The 17,968-nt window shown below is 43.8% G+C and overlaps 1 protein-coding gene across 1 annotated transcript; it reads right to left on the bottom strand.

Annotated features, from left to right (window-relative positions):
• Positions 1 to 267: 267 nt before the first annotated feature.
• LOC115103597 (leucine-rich repeat-containing protein 3B-like) lies at positions 268 to 5,959 on the bottom strand. The gene is made up of 2 exons (XM_029624437.2): positions 5,555 to 5,959; positions 268 to 2,979 (listed from the first exon to the last, which is right to left on the bottom strand). Exon 2 carries the CDS (start codon positions 2,930 to 2,932, stop codon positions 2,078 to 2,080), a length of 855 nt encoding a protein of 284 aa, XP_029480297.1. The 5' UTR covers positions 2,933 to 2,979; positions 5,555 to 5,959; the 3' UTR covers positions 268 to 2,077.
• Between the last annotated feature and the right edge of the window lie 12,009 nt (positions 5,960 to 17,968).

Below are 17,968 nucleotides of genomic sequence, written 5' to 3'. Positions count from 1 at the left end.
ACTGACATTTTTAAGACCGAACAGGCTATACTGTATAATTATGTCAACTATATTTATTTGTGTGTGCATGTGCGTGTGCATGATTGACCCTCAGGGCTCAGTATCAGATTGGTGGTGTGTATGTCACCATGGCCATTAGAGCTCAGCTGCAATTTCCACAATGACAGATAAATGCAAGGGAGAGAGGAGAGAGAGGCTACCCCCATTTTCCCATCCTTGTAAGGGATTTCTTCCATTGACGGAGAGGCGGACCAAAGCGCAGCGTGGTTATTTTGATTCATGTTTTAATAAATCACTTCACATGAACAAACTAACAAACTAACAAAAACAAGAAACGTGAAAACCCAAAACAGCCCTATCTGGTGCAAAACACAGAGACAGGAACAATCACCCACAAACACACAGTGACACCCAGGCTACCTAAGTATGATTCTCAATCAGAGACAACTAATGACACCTGCCTCTGATTGAGAACCATAATAGGCCGAAACATAGAAATACCCAAATCATAGAAAAACAAACATAGACTGCCCACCCAACTCACGCCCTGACCATACTAAATAAATACAAAACAAAGGAAATAAAGGTCAGAACGTGACAATCCTCCACAAATGAGCACTTAAGATAGACAGAAAGCGGACAGACTGTGGCTGGATACTGTACCACGGTCAAGGGGCAGGGTTTTAATAGTTCCAGTAGGACAGGAGAAACACCATTCTGTATTGATTCCCATCCTACGTCATGATGTGGGAGGCCAGGGGGGATCCCATCGGCAGGCCCAGTTTCCAAACGGTGAGCAAGGATCAAATCTATATCATTTTTATTTCAGCCTGAGGGTGTGGAGTTTTACCGTGTGCATTGTGGCTGTCGTGTGTGTGTGTGTGTGCGTGCGTGTGTGACAGAAGTCATTTCAGTGCAGTCTGTCCCTAAAGCAGATTCATAGTTCTAAAAGACATACCCATTAGTGAGATCAAAGGAATTCATGAGGCTTGGAGGAAATTGAAATGAGACTTCAGACAGTGAACTCTTTCAAACGTTTTTTTTTGTTGTTGTTTTTTTACAATTACTTGTTGGACCCACTGATTGAAGTTGCGCAATTCATATTTCTAAACTAGTTTTGCCATCGTGCACTACAGTCTGTCAAATATCATAATTCAATATAATGAACACATTGTTCATTTAAAATAAATGAAAAGGTGACATGTTTAGGCGGACTTTGTGAGAAATGAAATATTACATGCAATACAACTGTGGAAAAAATATGGTATTGTGGCCAAAATAAAAAAGGAAGGAGCATTTCAGGATTTTATTCTTTCTGGTAAAATGTTTGATGATTACATGGGGCTTCTCATCCAGAAAATAAAGATCCAACATTCAATGAGTGCAGATGCTGGTCGAACAATGCAGTCTCTGTTACACTGCCAAGCACAGTATCATCACTAATATGGGGACATTTGATGACATCGTGCATTCCTGATTAATAACAAAACGGTGCCCTCGGCAGTCCATTGTGAAATAGTTATGCATTTGACAACATTTCAATACCTCGTTGGAATTCAATCATTTTCAAATACAGAGTGTCTTACATAAAGACACAGACTGATTTGGAAATACATTTAGAATATTCACAAACGTGTCAAATAATTTCTTCATTCGTATAATAAACAGCTATGTGGGGGAAGAAAAAGAATCTTCATTTCATGACGATTCATCAAAGAGTGTGAATTTGTTTGAATGAAATGTTACCGTGAGGTATTGCGTTTCCAATGGATTACTGGTGAAAACCTGTACAGTACAGTAGTATCCCGGTCTATTTCCAAGTTTGTGAATTCCTTTTATGATCCCTTTGAGGTGTTTGGCTATTATTTCCTGTGTCTCTACCTGACCTAGGTAAATATATGTCAAATACTTTCAGATACTACAGGTGCGCTTGATTTTGCTTACCTACTACCTAAGAATCGTCCCAAAAGTGCAAACTCTACCGCCTTGCACAGCAATCAAGCTAAATCAAGCACTTCTCCAGAATTTGAAAGTACCTGACAAAATGCATTTTGACCCAGGTCTGGTCATTTACTTCTCACACCACTGTTCTGAGTTTAGAGGACTCCTCTGGCCTGTCCAGTTTGCTGGGAAGGGACTTGAGGTACTCCAGGTGTCTCCGTGCGTCCTCCTGGTTGTGCCTGACATAATACACCAGGTAGGAGATGACCATGGCGAACCAGCCGAACATGGTCACCAGCATGGCCACGTCCGTGGTCCTCTTGAGCCCTGCGCACAGGTCCAGGTCGGCCGCCACCATGATGAAGGGCACCCCTGTATCTATGCCAACGTCCTTGGGCTCCGAAGTGTGGCATACCACGCCAGCCAGTGATACCGGTTCCAGATCCAGCCGGGGCATAGCCACCTGGAGGCGGCAGTCACAGTGCCAGGGGTTGTGGGTGAGGTTGGCCTGGGCCCTCAGGCCCCCCAGGACCTCGGGCTCCAGGGTGGTCAGTCTGTTAGAGGACAGGTCCAGGCTCCTGAGAGAGGGGACCAGACCCCGGAAGGCCCCCGGCTCCATCTGAGTTAGCTCATTGTGGGAGAGGTCCAGCTCGTTGAGTAAAGGAAGCCCTGCAAAGGCGTCGGCGGGGATGGTGGTAAGGAGGTTACCGTCCAGGTAAAGTCGGCGAGTGTCATTGGGCAGGTCATGCGGCACCTCCGCCAGGTGCCTGTTGCTGCAGCGCACCACCCTCCCGCCGTCGGCCATCTCGGAGCAGTAGCAGCTCTCGGAGCAGCCAGTGTTTGCCCCGTGGAGGCCCGCGGTGGTGGCCCCGAGCGCCAGGCTGTGCAGCAACAGGCATGCCACCAATGAGTGGCACAGCAGCCATTCTGCCAGCAGCGGCATGGTGGGATACAGGCATACCCTCCTGGAAGGACACAGCCCCTGGACCATCAGCCAAGACAACCCTGCATAGGTCACAGCTTCACCAACCAGCCGGCCTGAGAGACAATGAGAAAATAATGAAGAAAAGGAACGAGGACAACAAGTGATTGCAAATGACACTAATATCAGTGTGGCAGAAGCAACACCTAACCATCTCGGTGTGAGTAATCCGAATTTCCATACAAGTGCCAGGTGTTATTTTTAAACCCACTTTGATCCTGACTGGGCTAATTGTAATGAATTGGCACTTGTGACATGAAGAACAGAAAATGACAAAACACAGCTGTAGTGTAGAGGAGGAGTGGGATAGAGATCAGCGACGGCGTCATCCGTGCGTACAGATGACAGATAATGTGCTTCCTGCCAGTGCAGTGATGGAACTCTCGTTGATTGGCATGTTTTTTCCTCTCTCGACCCACTTCAACATTGCCGTGGAGTGACTTTTCATTACCATAATCCTGCTCTGATCCAGTGTAACTAGGGAGACAGACGCTCAAAATATATATATGGTCATGGTTATTTTAGAGTACTGTCAGCCTCTAATGGATTCAGAGTGAATATCTCTGAAACTCAGTCTTAGGGTCTCTAGGAACCTACAGTACCTAACCTAACCCGGTTTGGATGTAGGATAAAATAATCACAGCCTGTTGAGTACAGTTACAGTACATTATGCCTGTATGCAACAGGTAGATGTGATGGGATGGGAGCCATGTTGGATATTAAGATATCAGGTAGGAAAACCCTGGCCTAAAAGGTCTAAGAACCTTAGGAGAGTTTTTTTGGTTGTAGGCTAGGTTGGTTTTATGGATTCATGCTCTTCATAATTGTAAATCTTGCACATAGAAAATGTAAACATATTCTTCCTAAAGTATTCACCAGTGTACAAAAATGTAAAAAAAAAATATATATATATAATGATAACTTCAAATAAATAAAACAGTAACTGGTATCTTTACTTCCAACATGGCTCCCATTCCATCAGATCTGCCTGTTGCATACAGGCATAATGTACTGAAACTGTACTCTATCTGGCCGTTCGTTCAGCTTCTGGGAAATTAGCTCTATCTGACCAGACGGGCTCCACTTAGGCTGGTTTACAAATGACATAATCTAAGAGCGGCTCTTAAAGTCACATTACGAAAGGCAGCACGGCTCAATAAGAAGGACTGCGTCTCGCACACAGTCTCCTCAGAGCCAGGGTGAGGGATGGCCAAGTGTCTGGGAGGCCTGAGTGGACCATATAACAACCGCATTAGTGGTGCCTGTCACAGCATGTCAAAGTATGGTTTATTGGGGTTCTGCTGAATGCGTGAGGAGGAGAGGGGTACAACCTAATAAAGAAAATGACGAGAGGCTAAACATAGCATCATTTAACTTGACAACCACTAATTCCAAACAATACAGAACCCCATGATCTAAGTGGAATGGATTGATATACTGTGTGACTGTACTATAGTGTGTGTACTACAGTGTGTGACAGTGTGTGAGCGAGAGTAGACTCAGTATTTCATTTGCTCAGTTACATCAGTTTTAGGACTTAGCACTATATAGGCCAAGATAGTATTGAATATAAACTCTCTCAGTTACTTATTGTGTCCTGCAATAAGAAAAGCTGATGTACCACTGTATAAACTGTTAATGTATATTAAAAATACCACAGGGCCTGGTGTACAGTGTGCACTGGCTGTCTGACTACAAGAAGAACATTTGAATGCATTAGATTAGACTATCCTCCCAGTAAGTGATATGGGGGAACTTGCAATTATCATGCAAAAAGGAAGGCCTCATGCTGTTATCCTATATCCTGATTCCTCCCTCCTCCTCCTCGGTACAGCGATGGATATTCTCTAGTCATTGGTTTGACGTTCACACGGTTAACCTTTGTGCGACGGAGCGTTCATGCAATAGAAGAAACTGGCTCTCGAGGCTTGCCACGAGACAGAAAACCCTTTTCCACAGTGGACCCAGCATAGAAGTGTTATTGCAGGAATACTGGGAAAACCCCGTATTCAGCTTGTTCCTAGTACATGATGTTAGCAACTTTGGCTAAAGTAACTCTAAACATTTGTTTTGCATGTGAATTAGTTTCTCTGAATCGTTTCTTATATACAGTTCCTTTCAGCCGGACTGCCAGGAATCACACAAAAACCCTCTTGCAGACACAGTTCTAATACATTCAAACATTCAAAAGGTGGGAACTTAATACATAAAATATTGATTTGGAAAATATTCATGTACACAAAGGTAGGTCGACATTAATATGCCATTACTCTCCGACTGCACAACATTCAGGCTAAATTGATGCATTCTCTGCAAAGTGCAGGACGTCAACAATCCTCTGCAAGGTATGAACCTTTGGCACATACAGTAGGCTATTATGAATTCATTGGGCCACTGACCTAAATTGGAGGTGTTTTAGGGATACCCTACATAACTTATTAATGATGGAATATTGAAGTGTAGTTTACAAAAGCATATCATATCCCCCTGAGATATGCTTTTGGAAAATACACCTCAATATTCCAACATGACAATGAAAATGAAAAGGTCCCCAACAATATAAAGGACATATGTATTAATTCTATAAATCAGATGCAAATGCAAGGCTGGCAAACATAAGAGCTTTCTTACCACTTCAGCTTTTGTTGTCTGTGAGAAGAACATTTGTCAGCATGCTTCACAGAACAGCGTCCATATCTCAAATGCGTTTACAGTATCCGCTTGCAATTCAGCGCAGCCGGAGAATCCGCGTCACAACCCCATGGACTGGAGCCTGCTTACCAGCATTCAATACCGATGGTTGTTGCCTCTCCGCTCCCCGCGATCTAGTTGAAATAAACACGACTGTAATTCTAAAGAGAGACAATAGGATCCGTTACCAAAACGTAATCTATTGTTGTCTTAAAATGGTCATATCAAGCCGTCATACGCAGGCACAGGAGCGTTGAAGCATACAATCTCCTCACCACACATACACCCCCTGCTTACAGTAGATGGTTACTGCTGCGCTGTGCGCTCTACTGAGCGCGTCAACCCACATCGTGACTTCTGAGAGGCTGGAAACCTTTCCATGATTAATGTCATGCGCAGCCTTCAAGGGACGTGTGTAAAGGCTGAGAATGCTAAAATGACCTGCGCAGAATTACGTTTTCTGAACAATTATCCGAGCAATACAATAGCCTATGGTCACATGGGAAGTAGGCTACTAATGACTAGTACTTGCTAATGGGGGATTGTTAGAGATACAATCTCAGAGGTAACAATAATCTACAAAATGCTGACTATTCAAATTATAGACCATCTCTGAGTGCTTCCAAGTAGAAAAACGGTGATACCTAGAACCTAAAAGGGTTATTCGTTTGTCCCATAGTTCCAGGTAGAACCCATTCCACAGAGAGTTCTACATGGAACACAAAATAGTTCTACCTGGAATCAAAAATGGTTCTCCCATATCGACAGCAGAAAAAACGTTTCTGAACCCATTTTTTCTACGAGTGTAGGCCTACGTCTATATGCAATGAGTGCTTCTGACTCTTGACACTAACTCTAGTTCACTTGAACTACAGGATTAACTGAATGACAACAGAGACTAAATGCAATTGTAATGAATAGTTTGGGGTAGGCCTCATCTCCAAGGAATGTTCTTGTAACCAGATGTGTTAAGCGGAGCGACACAAGGGAACCCAAGAGCAGACCAAGATGAGGAAACAGGGATGAATGAACCCAAATATGTATTGTTACACCGAGAGATATGGAGTGCAGATCCAGGGAATCTTGGATGAGTTGCAGAAAAACCAGACTGAGGTTGGAGTTGGCTGAGTAGAACAGGGGAAACAGGTCTTGAGGGGAATCCAAGGTAGTGGTGGTGAGTAAAATCCACAGCAAGGTAGTTGGGTGGTGTAATGTGGAACAGGAGCCAGAGACTGCAATGAGAAAATAAACAGTGTCAGGCAGGGAAACAGGCACAGCAGAGTAACAAGATCTTGCGTAATCGTAAATGGCTAGAATCATGAACTGACTGAGCAGAGATTACAATTTGGCAGAGTGGAATTGGCAGGACTGAGTATTTGTAGAGGTCTTGATTATGGAACGAGTTGCAGCTGGTAGGGATCTGCTCTGACTTCAGCACATCTGTCTCCAACCACACAGAGAGGGAGAGAGAGAGAGTGTACAGGGGGAGTAACTGCAGGTCAAGAAGACACCGGATGAACACCAGAGGGCGTAGCAGGAGCAGATGTGACAAGATGCTGATGACAGGTTGCCCTATGCTGGGCTGCTGGCATCGAAACCCCCGCTGGGAGAAGGTCGTTGGAAGACTGCTGCTGCAAAACAGCAAGTGAGTCCAAGTATACCGATTTGACAATATACTTGCAGAAAAATATAATGTGAATGCAAATGTCTCGTTCATGATTTGCCCAAATGTACCTGGATGACTTCACACTAAATGTAATGTAGTTTGCTCATACTTTAAGTTATCCGTCTGAACCTTTGCACATACACTGGTGCCATCTTTTGGACACCATCGGAATTACAACCAGAGTGATGGCTAGATGTGGGACCTTTCTGTTGCATTTCAAAGATGGTGGTAGAAGAAAAAAAACGTTTTTCTTTGTATTTTCTTCTACCAGATCTATTGTGTTATATTCTCCTACATTCAATTCACATTTCCACAAACTTCAAAGTGTTTCCTTTCAAATGGTACCAAGAATATGCATATCCTTGCTTCAGGGCCTGAGCTACAGGCAGTTAGATTTGGGTATGTCCTTTTAGGCATGGGGGAGGGACCTTAAATCCTCTTCTCTAATGCAAGGATGTGCTGGCGAGTAACGTTTTGAGACACAGACAGGGTTTGCAGCTGCAATGGGGAGCCGTAAGGGAGCTAAAGACAAACGAGTGTCACAGAGGTCGTCAGGATGGAAGTTTGCTTTGAGAGGACACCGATGCTCTCTCTCTCACCCCTCAAGAACACACTTTCACAACGCTCTGATTGTCCTCACAACGCTCCGATTGTCCTCGCAACGCTCCGATTGTCCTCGCAACCCTCCGATTGTCCTCGCAACGCTCCGTGTCCTCGCAACGCTCTGATTGTCCTCACAACGCTCTGATTGTCCTCGCAACGCTCTGATTGTCCTCACAACGCTCTGATTGTCCTCACAATGCTCTGATTGTCCTCACAACGCTCTGATTGTCCTCACAACACTCCTCAAAAGCAATCAATTTCTTTCTGCCGTGGCGCTAGTTTGCCCGCAAGTAATCTCTCTTGTAATCTACCGTTCATTGTGCTAGAGGGCCAGCATGGAATGCAGTACTCAATAATGTTAAGTTTTTTTTTTTATGCTTGGGAAAGGAAAGTTCAAGGCAATAAGAGAAAATGTTCTGAAGTGAAGTTCGTTATGTTTTGGCTGAGGCTTTGTGTGTACATGTCTGTCTATATACAGTAGACACCAGACCAGGCTGCAGTTTACATTTTCCATGTCTGCCCAACTTTCCCTGACTAGTGTGCGTCCAGTGTTCAGTATGCCTCGTCAGGCCACTGACTGCAGGAGGAGTGTGATGGTTTTATAAAGGAAGCTCATTAAAGCTGCACGGTGTCTCCACACCTGGTGTGTGTGTCTTCAGCCCTGATGCCTTGCCCCCTGTCCCTTGTCAGCCCTGGTTAGCTTCTAAGCCAGGCACAGCTAGTTTTACTGGGTGCTGCTGGCTGACAGGTGCCCTCACACATAAAGGTTCCACACACCTGTTGCCAGGCTCATACATACACCCACTCAGGTATAATCAATGACACTCAGGAGAAGACACACACACACACACACATTTGTTTTACTATCCTTGTGGGGACCAAACAATTGATTTCCAATCGAAATTGACACACACAGAAATATGTTTCATATATAAAAATGTAATAATGAAAAGGATGACATGGCCGGCAGCTCACGGGCCTTAGAAAATGTATTTTTAAAAGACATTTATGCAATTTCTCTGTTATACTAATCTATAATGACCTTCTGGATGATCAGTGGACCAAGGTGGGCCGGCCGGGTTTTCTCATAGGCTGAGGTCGCGCAAATTTACATTCAAAGTCAAATTCTACATCAGCAAAGAGACCTGCTCCGACTCTGTCATCAGTTAGACAGATCATGGCCTGAAAAGCCCCAGAAACGGTGCCTGTAAACGTCGGAAGAGCATATTCTACATTGTCACCTCACTCAAAATGTTCTATGTTTTGTGTGTCTAAAACCGGTATTTGGTCAAACAGTAAAGTGCATTATCGTCACGGTTCCTGTAACGAAAATGTCCGCTCTCCCCATGTGCCTGTGCCCTCATTGGGGCCTGTTGCTGCAATGAGCGAGCCACTCTCCTCTCCCCCCATGCGCTCGAGAGAGAGAAAAAAAAAAATTCTTTAACATACAACAAGATTTGTCCCCTTGTCGAAGAGAGGAGGGCCTCAGTTTTCGGTAGGTATAATTATGTATTTCTCAACTCTCAATATTCATCTCAGTAGCATCTATTTGACAACCAAGATATTTGAGATATGGAGGTCATGGGTAGTAGCCTACAACTGCAACGTTTATTTTAGGACATTTCATTTTCTCTTGGATGAATACATGGCTACTAGCAGTGGGTACTATACTTAGAGACAGCAATGAAGCAATGTGTTTTTAGTTCTTCAGATGTTGAAACCCAAATGAATTGGCCTATGTTATTAGTTAGTGCACATAATCTTATTTAAATTAAACCTTATTTTAACAGGTAAGTTGACTGAGAACACTTGACTTTTTCCACATGGTGTTACTTTACAGCCGTATTCTAAAATGGACTAAATGCTTTTCCCCCCTCATCAATCTACACACAATACCCCATAATGACAAAACAAAAACAGGTTTAAAAAACTGAAATATCACATTTAACTAAGATTTCAGACCCTTTACTCAGTACTTTGTTGAAGCATCTTTGGCAGCGATTACAGCCTCGAGTATTTTTGAGTGTGACGCTACAAGTTTGGCACACCTGTATTTGGTGAGTTTCTCCCATTCTTCTCTGCAGATCCTCTCAAGCTCTGTCAGGTTGGATGGGGAGCGTCACTGCACAGCTATTTTCAGGCCTCTTCAGAGGTGTTCGATAAGGCTCTGGCTGGGCCACTCAAGGATATTCAGAGACTTGAACCGACGCCACTCCTGCATTGTCTTGGCTGTGTGCTTAGGTTCTTTGTCCTGTTGGAAGTTGAACATTCGCCCCAGTCTGAGGTCCTGAGCACTCTGGAGCAGGTTTTTATCAAGGATCTGTCTGTACTTTGCTCCGTTCATCTTACCCTCAATCCTGACTAGTCTCCCTGCTGCTGAAAAACATGTTTCACCGTAGGGATGGCGCCAGATTTCCTCCAGACGTGACGCTTGGATTTCAGGCCAAAGAGTTCCATCTTGGTTTTATCAGACCAGAGAATCTTGTTTCTCATGGTTGAGTGCTGCAGAGATTGGTGTCCTTCTGGAAAGTTCTCCCATCTCCACAGAGGAACTCTGGAACTCTGTCAGAGTGACCATCGGGTTCTTGGTCACCTCCCTGACCAAGGCCCTTCTCCCCCGATTGCCCAGTTTGGCTGAGCAGCCAGCTCTAGGAAGAGTCTTGGCGGTTCCAAACTTCTTCCATTTAAAAATTATTTTGAATAAATTTGCCAAAAATTCTAAAAGACTGTTTTCACTTTGTCATTATGGGGTACTGTGTGTAGATTGATGAGAAAAAAATGATAATTTCATTCATTTTAGAATAAGGCTGTTACCTAACAAAATGTGGAAAAAGTGAAGGGGTCGGAATACTTTCCCGAATGCACTGTGCATATGTAATTGATCTCTATTGAACAAAAATAAAGCAGGAAATTCTGGAGACCTATTTTGACAGTAAAATATAGCAACTATAGTCTAATTGTGAACTCACAAATCATGGCAGTCACTGGGTTATGTTGCACATCAAAATATCTTGAAACTTGCATTCCTACTTGGACATGTTATGACGAAACCACTTATTTCACGAATACCTCAGTAGTCTATGAGTTGCTATATAGAGAATTACTTGTGATTTGGGTCCGACCAAATCATGGGCTGGTGCCACCAACTGTAAAAGTAAGTTGCACCAGTGACATCAGTGGAAAATGATAGTCTGGAGGCCTGGAATAGTAATTAATACTTAGGATAGGTGTTGATTCAGGTGAACACATGATATGCACTCATTTGCAATATAGCCTAAGGCCTAGATTCAATCAGATAAAGTGTTAACTGGCGATGGCCTCATAGCTGATGTTTTGTCGGTGTCGGAGGTGTGAACGCTGAAGCTGTCAAATCGGGGAGCAGCTGCTCTTGATTATTGTCACAAAGCCACACCCCTCCCACTCGCATTTGAAGTTCAGAACGAGAAAGTGTAGGCTACATATAAATTGTTTTGCTCAAATACAAAATCATTCAGCAAAATAATCTATCAGCTTAATCGAGGTGTAGATTTACACATCTCAGATTCCAGTGTTTGAAATTGTACACATGGGATTTCTCTTCATGCGACTCTGTGCAGCCAATGGCAATGTCCGCTTTAGGTATAATACCAGGAGCCGCTTGTGGATTTGACAGCTCTAACACAGTACCACCCCAACACCGCCAAAACAACCGCTATGAGGAGGTTGGCTAAAGCAGATCTGATTGAATAGAGCTCTAAATCATTAGCTTGACTTCTATAACGTACAGTATAAGGTTTAAGCAGACAGGCAGACAGTGAACAAGAAAAAGCACAGAGGGACAGCAGACAATGAGACAGACAGACGGCATAACAAGGAGGCAAACACAACGGCCAGTGCAGAGGCACAGTTATTGTGGTGAGTTGTATCTCCAGTGGGGCTTTTACATATTGTATTTGTTTTAAATATGAGCTTGTTAAAAAAGAGGATGATCATGTCTCGCCAGTCACTGGTACAGAAATGGTTGAGAAACACTGTACTGTGCTGCCAATGTTATGTCTGTGTCTGCCTGTGTATACGTCTAACTCAGAGTGGATGCTGAATATCAGACAGAAGGCTCAAGCCTGGTGAAGATGTAGGTTTGTGATTTTGTCAGGGCAGTGGCTGATAGGGTTTGGGCACCAAACCAGTAGTCGGGGCTGGTGTGGATAAAATGCCAAGGACGAATTCTTGTCCCTGGCAAACAGTATGGAAGAGGAATATGGTTGTCTCTCTGTAGTGGCTCCAGTTGGGATCCTTGTCTTTAGGCAGCCGTCTTTTCTTCTTGTCTGCTGTTCTCTCTCAACCTAGTAAAGCCGCTTGTGCTCCAGACCGTGTGTGTCAGCCAGGCTGGAGGAGAGAAGCCTCAATAAATTAATAAATGTTAACACCAGTCAAGAATGGGTTTCGCTCGGAGGCTTGCTCACTGCTGCATGTCGGCCACTGCACCGATGACTTAGTTGCTAATTTGGAGGACCCCTGTGTGTGTGTGTGTGTGTGTGTGTGTGTGTGTGTGTGTGTGTGTGTGTGTGTGAGAGAGAGAGAGAGAGGGAGGGAGAGAGAGAGAGATTGCACAGTGTGTACAGTATGTAGTGTGTTTGACATAATGAATGATGTGACAACATTTCTCCCTAGTGGATATAATAAGACCTGCATTAATCACGTCCTCTGGTTTATAGGTTTATTCAAAATGAAAGTTGTCGGTCAGGGTCGGTTTTGGCCTCCTGCGTCCAGAGATCTATTTCTAAATGTTGACTATATAGTTGTACAGTATTTAAATCTCCACATATATTCAAAACTATTTCCGTTCATCTTGTGAAGTCTCACATCAACAACAACAATAGAACTTTTAAGCTTGGATTTCATGTTCTTTAAAGCCACACACACAGTAATCTAAAATGTACACTGAAATCAAATTATTGATAGATTTTATACATACAGTACAAATGTGTTTGCATTTTGCCAGAAAAAAAACCCCATAGGAGAACCCTTTGAAGAACCCTTTTTGGTTCCAGATAGAACCCTTTACACAGATGATTCTATAAGGAACCCAAAAGCGTTCTACCTGGATTATTATTTGACAGCACACAGAATATGATAGAAGAATTAGTCTAAAGCATTAATATTTTTATATTTTTTTTATGTGGAACATTTTAAAAACGAACATTATGTTCAATGAGTTCAGCCAATGCATCAAGAAAATCACTCTTTAGAATCTCAAGTAAATAACATGTATTAAAAAATATATATAACAAAAAAAGATAAATAGATGTGTTAGTCAAGTCAGAAAACTATTTTAATTACCTGGCAAGAATACAACTAGAAATCGGACACACAAAAAAATGTACATTGAAATGGAAACAAAGCCTTTACTCTTATCGACCAACTGAAACATTTTGATGAAAACTGTGTTTTTTTTAAGCCCTGATAATTCAACTCACAAAGCTAACCTTTCAAGCCTCTCCTGTTACCGATATCTCTGCATCAACATGCCTATTACAAGGCCTTCACTCTTAGTTTGCCTATATGTTGTCATCTTCTTCATGGTCATATTCTCCCCTCCGCCTTCACATGAAGCGAGCTGCTCCAGGTCAAAAGGGTCATTGTCTTCATCGTACATGTCTTCGGCATCATCCATCCGGTGTGAAGGTATCTGGATTTTCATAGACGTCCTCATCTTCCTCACCTGGTCCTTCACCTTGGTTGTTTCCACACTTGTTCGTGGCTCCTGGAGCATTCCCGAGGATGAATACAAACATTTGAGTTTACGTGCCTGGATTTCAGGATCTTGGCACAGGGTATCCTTTCATAACTGCAGACATTATTTCTTTGAATCGTTATTTTCACACACATTCCTGCACGGCATCCTTTTTTTTCCAAGTCTTCGTCTTTGCTTTGACAAAGGCTTCTGCGTTGACATCGTCCTCTTCATCGTTTTCCTCACTCGCTGCACCCACGGTGTTCCCATGTGTGTTCATGTCACCCCCCCCCCTTAAAAGATTTAGATGCACTATTGTAAAGTGGCTGTTCCACTGGATGTCTTAAGGTGAACGCACCAATTTGTAAGTCGCTCTGGATAAGAGCGTCTGCTAAATGACTTAAATGTAAATGTAAATGTAAATGTTAATGGCAGCTGAGGGATTTATCAGTTTAATTCATACAAATGACATCAGTGTATATATAAGCGCGAATAGATATCATAAACAGTACAAAATCATAACAAAATGAGGGTTGAAAAATGACGCTAATCAAAATGTCCAGGTTTTCAAGAAATCCTAGTTGGGAGGATTTCAAATTTCTTGATGAATCCTTCCGGATTTTCCAGGTTCTTAAAAACCTGGATATTTTGCAAACCTTGCAAATTCTGATAAGAGGAGCTAGAACTTACTTTCTCTTGGGTTTATCGTAATAGTCTGCTCTCTGTTGCTTATCTTCCTCCAAGACTAAACATTAATGGGAATGAGCAGCAGCAGGAGCAGGAGCAGGAGCAGGAGCAGGAGCAGGAGCAGGAGCAGAAGCCCACCTATTGCGCCAGAGGCAATAATTGGGACTATGGATGCTATGGAGAGAAACAACACCGTACTCAACATCTTCATTTCTGAATTCGTAAAGCTATCAAATTCTTCTGCAATGTAAAACATTGGTCTTTAAAAAATATTGCATGACTGAAAAGGACTGATAATATCTATGTTCTTTTTCACTTGAGAACCATGAAACTAAAACGTATTTTACCTTGAATGCTGACTGTCAGCAACTCTGTCGATAGAATGGAATGACAGGGTGGAGACATTAACCTCATAAACACAACTGTAGTTGCCCTCGTCTGTATACTCTGCAACAGGGAAGTAAAAGGAGGCAGAGTCGTTGACTGATGGCTCCATTCAGTCCTGTTGGACCCAGAGAAGTACAGGTAGAAGAGGCCTCCGGGATACTGTGGCTGAATGGAGCAGGTGATGGAGAAGCTGTGGCCCCTGGTCACCTCTGGCCCCTGAAGTCCCCAGAACATCCCTCCATTTGGAGGACTGAGAGAGATGTTTTGGGCTGTAGCAAGACAACTAGGAAAAGACAAGGGCAGGTTGTTAATGTGTGTTAACGTATGACCTGTGACTGCAGCATAACAATGATATTACCTCTGTGGCAGAGGTCCCCCCCCCCCTATCAAAAAAGAGCAGAACATTAAGCAGTTCGGGGCTGGGGTGAAGGTTGGCGAAAACAGCAGCACGGGTTGCGATGAATGTACAGACATGGTACATGTCTTTCCAGACATGTACAGATATGGTACCCTCTTTCCACTGGGATTCTCTGCCTCTAACCCTATTACAGGGGCTGAGTGACTGGCTTACTGGGGCTCTTTCATACCGTCCCTGGGAGGGGTGCGTCACCTGAGTGGATTGAGTCACTGATGTGATCATCCTGTCTGGGTTGGCGCCCCCCCGGGTTGTGCCGTGGCGGAGATCTTTGTGGGCTATACTCAGCCTTATCTCTGGGTGGTAAGTTGGTGGTTGAAGATATCCCTCTAGTGGTGTGGGGGCTGTGCTTTGGCAAAGTGGATGGGGTTATATCCTTCCTGTTTGGCCCTGTCCGGGGGTGTCCTCGGATGGGGCCACAGTTGCTGACCCCTCCTGTCTCAGCCTCCAGTATTTATGCTGCAGTAGTTTATGTGTCAGGGGGCTAGGGTCAGTTTGTTATATCTGGAGTACTTCTCATGTCCTATTCGGTGTCCTGTGTGAATTTAAGTGTGCTCTCTCTAATTCTCTCTTTCTCTCTTTCTTTCTCTCTCTCAGAGGACCTGAGCCCTAGGACCATGCCTCAGGACTATCTGACATGATGACTTGTTGTCCCCAGTCCACCTGGCCGTGCTGCTGCTCCAGTTTCAACTGTTCTGCCTTATTATTATTGGACCATGCTGGTCATTTATGAACATTTGAACTTCTTGGCCATGTTCTGTTATAATCTCCACCCGGCACAGCCAGAAGAGGACTGGCCACCCCACATAGCCTGGTTCCTCTCTAGGTTTCTTCCTAGGTTTTGGCCTTTCTATGGAGTTTTTCCTAGCCACTGTGCTTCTACACCTGCATTGCTTGCTGTTTGGGGTTTTAGGCTGGGTGTCTGTACAGCACTTTGAGATATCAGCTGATGTACGAAGGGCTATATAAATAAATTTGATTTGATTTGATTTGGTCAGATGTATTGGCACCCTTGCCCAATTCACTACTTCTTCTAAAATAAGTTTAAATTGAAAAAAATCTGTGCTCACAGTTAACATGTACATGTGCTTTAACTGACCTGGAAGACCAGGTTTGTTGAATTTCTATATTTTTTCACCTTCATTTAACCAGGTAGGCCAGTTGAGAACAAGTTCTCATTTACAACTGCGACCTGGCCAAGATAAAGCAAAGCAGTGCGACACAAACAACAACACAGAGTTACACATGGAATAAACAAGCGTACAGTCAATAACACAATATTCTAAGTCCAGAGTAGTGATGCTAGTCGGGCAGGCGGGTGCGGGCAGCGATCGATGGAAAAGCATGCATTCAGTTTAACTAGCGTTTAAGAGCAGTTGGAGGCCACGGAAGGAGTGTTGTAATGGCATTGAAGCTCATTTGGACGCTTGTTAACACAGTGTCCAAAGAAGGGCCACGGAATGGTGTCGTCTGCATAGAGGTGGATCAAAGAATCACCCGCAGCAAGAGCGACATTGTTGATATATACAGAGAAAAGAGTCGGCCGAGAACTGAACCCTGTCGTACCCCCATAGAGACTGCCAGAGGTCCGGACAACAGGCCCTCCGATTTGACACACTGAACTCTATCTGAGAAGTAGTTGGTGAACCAGGCGAGGCAGTCATTTGAGAAGTCAAGGCTATTGAGTCTTCCGATAAGAGTCTGGTGATTGACAGAGTCGAAAGCCTTGGCCCCATCAATGAAGACGGCTGCACAGTACTGTCCTTTATCGAAGGCGGTTATGATATCGTTTAGTACCTTGAGCGTGGCTGAGGTGCACCCGTGACCAGCTCGGAAACCAGATTGCACAGCGGAGAAGTTATTGTGAGATTCGAAATGGTCCGTGATCTGTTTGTTAACTTGGCTTTCGAAAACTTTAGAAAGGCAGGGCAGGATGGATATAGGTCTGTAACAGTTTGGGTCTAGAGTGTCACCCCCTTTGAAGAGGGGGATGACTGTGGCAGCTTTCCAATCTTTGGGAATCTCGGACGATATGAAAGAGAGGTTGAACAGACTGGTAATAGGGGTTGCAACAATGGTGGCAGATCATTTTGGATAGAGTGGGTCCAGATTGTCTAGCCCTAATTTGTGTGAGATTGGGGGCATCTAGCTTAGATTTTAGGACTGCCGGGGTGTTAAGCATATCCCAGTTTAGGCTACCTAACAGAACGAACTCTGAAGATAGATGATGGAAAAAAAGCAATGAGTAAAACAAACTTAGGGAGGAGGCTTCTGAATATAACCTGCATGAAACCAAGGCTTTTACGGTTACAGAAGTCAACAAATGAAAGCACCTGGTGACACACAGTGTCTGGATTAACCTCTACATCACCCGAGGAACAGAGGAGGAGTAGGATGAGGGCACGGCTAAAGGCTATCAAAACTGGTCGTTTAGTGCGTCGGGGACAGAGAATTAAAGGAGCAGATTTCTGGGTGTGGTAGGATTAATTCAGGGCATAATGTACAGACAGGGGTATGTTAGGATGAGGGTACAGTGGAGGTAAACCTAGGCATTGAGTGACGATAAGAGAGGTTCCATCTCTGGACGCACTAGTTATGCTGGGTGAGGTAACTATATGTGTAGGAGGTGGGACAAAAGAGGCATCTGGGGCATGTTGAGTGGGACTAGGGGCTTCACAGTAAACTAAAACAATTATAATTATCCTAAACAACAGTATACAAGACATATTGACATTAGAGAGAGACATAAAGCGAGGCATAAAGCGATCACAGGTGTTGATTTGGAGAGCTAGCTAAGACAACAACGGGTAAGACAACAACCGCTAATCAGCTAAGACAACCACAAGTTAAGTTTAGAGACTTACCATTGTACCATTTGGTGTT

This window comes from Oncorhynchus nerka, linkage group LG21, assembly GCF_034236695.1.
Source record: "Oncorhynchus nerka isolate Pitt River linkage group LG21, Oner_Uvic_2.0, whole genome shotgun sequence".
Lineage (NCBI taxonomy): Eukaryota > Metazoa > Chordata > Actinopteri > Salmoniformes > Salmonidae > Oncorhynchus > Oncorhynchus nerka.
Note: the sequence above shows the minus strand (reverse complement) of the source record. Positions and strands in the feature narration are given on the sequence as shown.